At 43.5% G+C, this 3,023-nt stretch overlaps 1 protein-coding gene across 2 annotated transcripts in view; it reads right to left on the bottom strand.

The window, feature by feature from the left end:
* The window catches only part of LOC102369313 (charged multivesicular body protein 3), a 46,417-nt gene extending 43,400 nt beyond the window's left edge, over positions 1 to 3,017 (bottom strand). Inside the window, exons 1-2 of one of the 2 annotated variants that reach the window (XM_006028662.3) lie at positions 2,852 to 3,017; positions 463 to 602 (exon numbers count right to left, since the gene is read on the bottom strand). In XM_006028662.3, the coding sequence (XP_006028724.2) occupies positions 463 to 594 (132 nt within the window). In that variant the 5' untranslated portion in view covers positions 595 to 602; positions 2,852 to 3,017. The remainder of the gene's footprint in view (positions 1 to 462; positions 603 to 2,851) is intronic. The other variant, XM_014522271.2, reaches the window with a different exon arrangement.
* Positions 3,018 to 3,023: the final 6 nt, after the last annotated feature.

Below are 3,023 nucleotides of genomic sequence, written 5' to 3'. Positions count from 1 at the left end.
TTCAGCAGGGGGAACTCAGCAAGAGCTGGGATATTAATTATGCTTGTTGGGGGTGTTACATAAGGCAGATGCTTTACATCCAACAGGAAATTCTTCCAACACCTGACAATGTGCCAGGGCAGTCCATATGCCTAACAAATATTTACTGGAGTATTATTTCCTGATCATACGTTACAGTATCTAGTTTACCAAGAGAAACAGAAAGAAGGGGTTTTTATTTTAATGATCAAAGGAACTTTGTCGCTTCCTATCCTGTCTGCAGTTGTCCAGGTTAGCCCTCCAGTGCCCATTACCATGGTGCATTTTCCTGGGCTATTTTCCCCTATCACACTAAATCAGAAACGGTCTCTTCACACTCTTAGACTCTAACTTCTGTTATCAGGTGAACTGGTCTCTAAAAATAGCTTTTCCTCTGAAGCACATTTCAGCCATGATAAAAAAAAATGGAAACATTTTCCGTACCTGTACCAGCCAGATACCATCTTTTGTGTCTTCCACAAGCTCATAGAAGTGCATTTCACCACTGAAGTTCGTACTTGAAACGGATTCAGAGGCCTCTTCTTCCTTAAGAGCAGAATAAAGCTCCCCTTCCATGAGGTCTCCTGAAGAATGGATGGGAAAAAACTAATTAAACTGCAGCTGGTAAAACTCATGTTAATCAAAAATATTCTGGTGTCAATACCATTTTCTTGTCAGTTAGTGAAAATGTTGTTAATTATATCTTACAAAACTGAACTCAACTATTTCATCTTAAAAACAAATTTCAAATTTATTCTAAATTATTTTACATGTAGTTATACTTAAAAATATGTGTATTTTAGTTGCCAATCAACCTGGGAAGAAATGTAGTCTTCTTTGGGTTAGACATACTCAATATATATAACTGGACCAATTGAAAAGCAATTGAATGTGTTCTCCGCTTTATAAATCCCTGCTGATATTTTCTGAAATTCAGAGAACTAAAATGGAAGACACATATTTCGCTTTCAATGATTTAGCCTTTACTACACAGGAAATTTAGTTTTACAGTCTACAAAAGATCACTCAAAACAAAAATTATTAAACCTGTCCATCTAAACTGGTTTAAGAATTCCAATCGATAACATTCAATTTTTGTAAAATTAGAATTTTACTTACAATGGAATAATCCAAAGCCATTTCACACAGCTACTCTAAGGTAAAAATATTCTACTATAAAAATTGATTTTTATATACAAAGCAGTAAATATTTCCTAAGAACTCAAACTGAACAACACAAATTGAGTTCCTTCGGCAACTTATGTAAAATTATTTGTTTCTTTTGCTCTCGTGTCCTTTCCACATATTGTGTCTGCCTGCAAACCATATTGCTAACAATGTCATAGCATTTATTCTATGAAACTTGCCCTTCAAAAATGTTTTCCCAAAGAAGACTTATTACAGAATTTAAGAAATGTAGCATCAAAGTAGAAACTCTTGATATTTTAGAAGCTATTAAGACATACCATCACATAATTTGGAGGCCAAAAACATTTATGTAAAAATGTTACAAAGCTTATTAATAATAGAAGTGTTGCCATGACATTTGGAAAAAAAAAGTCATTGAACAGTTTGTTTGGAGTTAAACATTTTCCTGCAGTGTTTGCAACCCAAATATTACAGCATCATGAAAGTGAATGAGCGCCAAAGAGTGAAAGTGACAGGAAGCAAAAGAGAACCTGACCAATGGGGTTTCTCCGTGCAGGCCAACCAAGTAAAAAAGATAGTAAACAAAGGGTATAAATAGTAGAAAAGCAAATTACTGCTGGTATCAGCTATTCATAGGAAAGGAGTTAGTGTTGAAGTATATGAAAATTGGGTCTTTTCTTTATACTAAGTAAATCAGAACATTCAAGTCTTTCTGCTCAACGCTTCTTGCCCATTTTGACTGCAGTCATCTCCTCCTTTCCTACACAAACATCCCCTTGACAATCCATTTGAAAAGCAGATGTTAAGATTATCTTTCCCGTCTGTGACTCTGACCACACCAGTCCCACCTCCAAACTCCTCTTCTGACTCAACATCCAGGCCACCCCGTTAACTTCCAAGTGTCACGCTCCCAGTTCCAAAGCAGCATCTCCTTACTGGTCTGCACCTCATGTCGCCCTCTCCCCTCGAAGGTGCCAGCCTCACGCGCTCTTTCCTCAGCCTCTCGCGCAAACATCTCCACGCCTCCTTCTAAACTACCCGGTGTTCGGGGTCAGGCTTCCTGTACCGCTCTGTAAAACCACCGCGCCCCGGCATCCCGCCAGCTGCTCGGTTCAGGGCAAAGTGGCATTTAAAAATAATAAACAATAATCCTTTCTCCTCATGCTTCACATGTCACTTGTCTTCTTCGCTTGCAGGCCTTTTGTGCCAGGAGTCCAGAGAGAGAGATGCAGGGTGGGCGAAAAGATACGCCTTGAAAACACCACCGCCAGCGTCCATGCTGCTGCGCAAGCAGGACCGAACCCTTCTCGCTCAGCCGCCCCGTCGCGACTCCGGCCAACGCTTCGGAAACACTTCCCTGCCCTGCAGCCAAATCTTATACTTAGCGACCAGCCTAACGAACGGAGAAGGCCTCTTCTCTCGACACGCCGCGTACACATGTACACACGTGCCACGTCGCCGTTTGACTGCTTCCGCGCCGGCCTCGACCGCTTCAGACCGCCGAGGGAACACGCGACGGATTCACACGCCGCTCGGACATCCGAACTCACGCGGCCCCGATTTCGACGCTTAAAACGTTAAGTTTACGGGGCGTGCGCATCGTGAGACCGGGGGGGCGGGAATAACAAGGGTGAACCCGCCCAAGGGAGACGTCCCCGTCCCAGGGGGGTGCCAGGGCCCTCACCTGACTTCTCCACCAGCTCCCGCACGTCCTTCTTGTCGGGCAGCCCCGAGTAGCCCAGCCCGCGGCCCTCCAGGATCGTCTTGAGCTTCTTGAAGCTCAGGGTCACCGGGTCCACGAGCTGCGTGGCCAGGAAGCCGGTCTCGTACCACACCACGGCCTCGAAGACGCGGGC

The sequence above is a fragment of the Alligator sinensis genome, unplaced genomic scaffold (genome assembly GCF_000455745.1).
Source record: "Alligator sinensis unplaced genomic scaffold, ASM45574v1 scaffold656_1, whole genome shotgun sequence".
Taxonomy (NCBI): domain Eukaryota; kingdom Metazoa; phylum Chordata; order Crocodylia; family Alligatoridae; genus Alligator; species Alligator sinensis.
The sequence above is the reverse complement of the archived record's forward strand: the minus strand, read 5'-3'. Positions and strand labels throughout refer to the sequence as shown.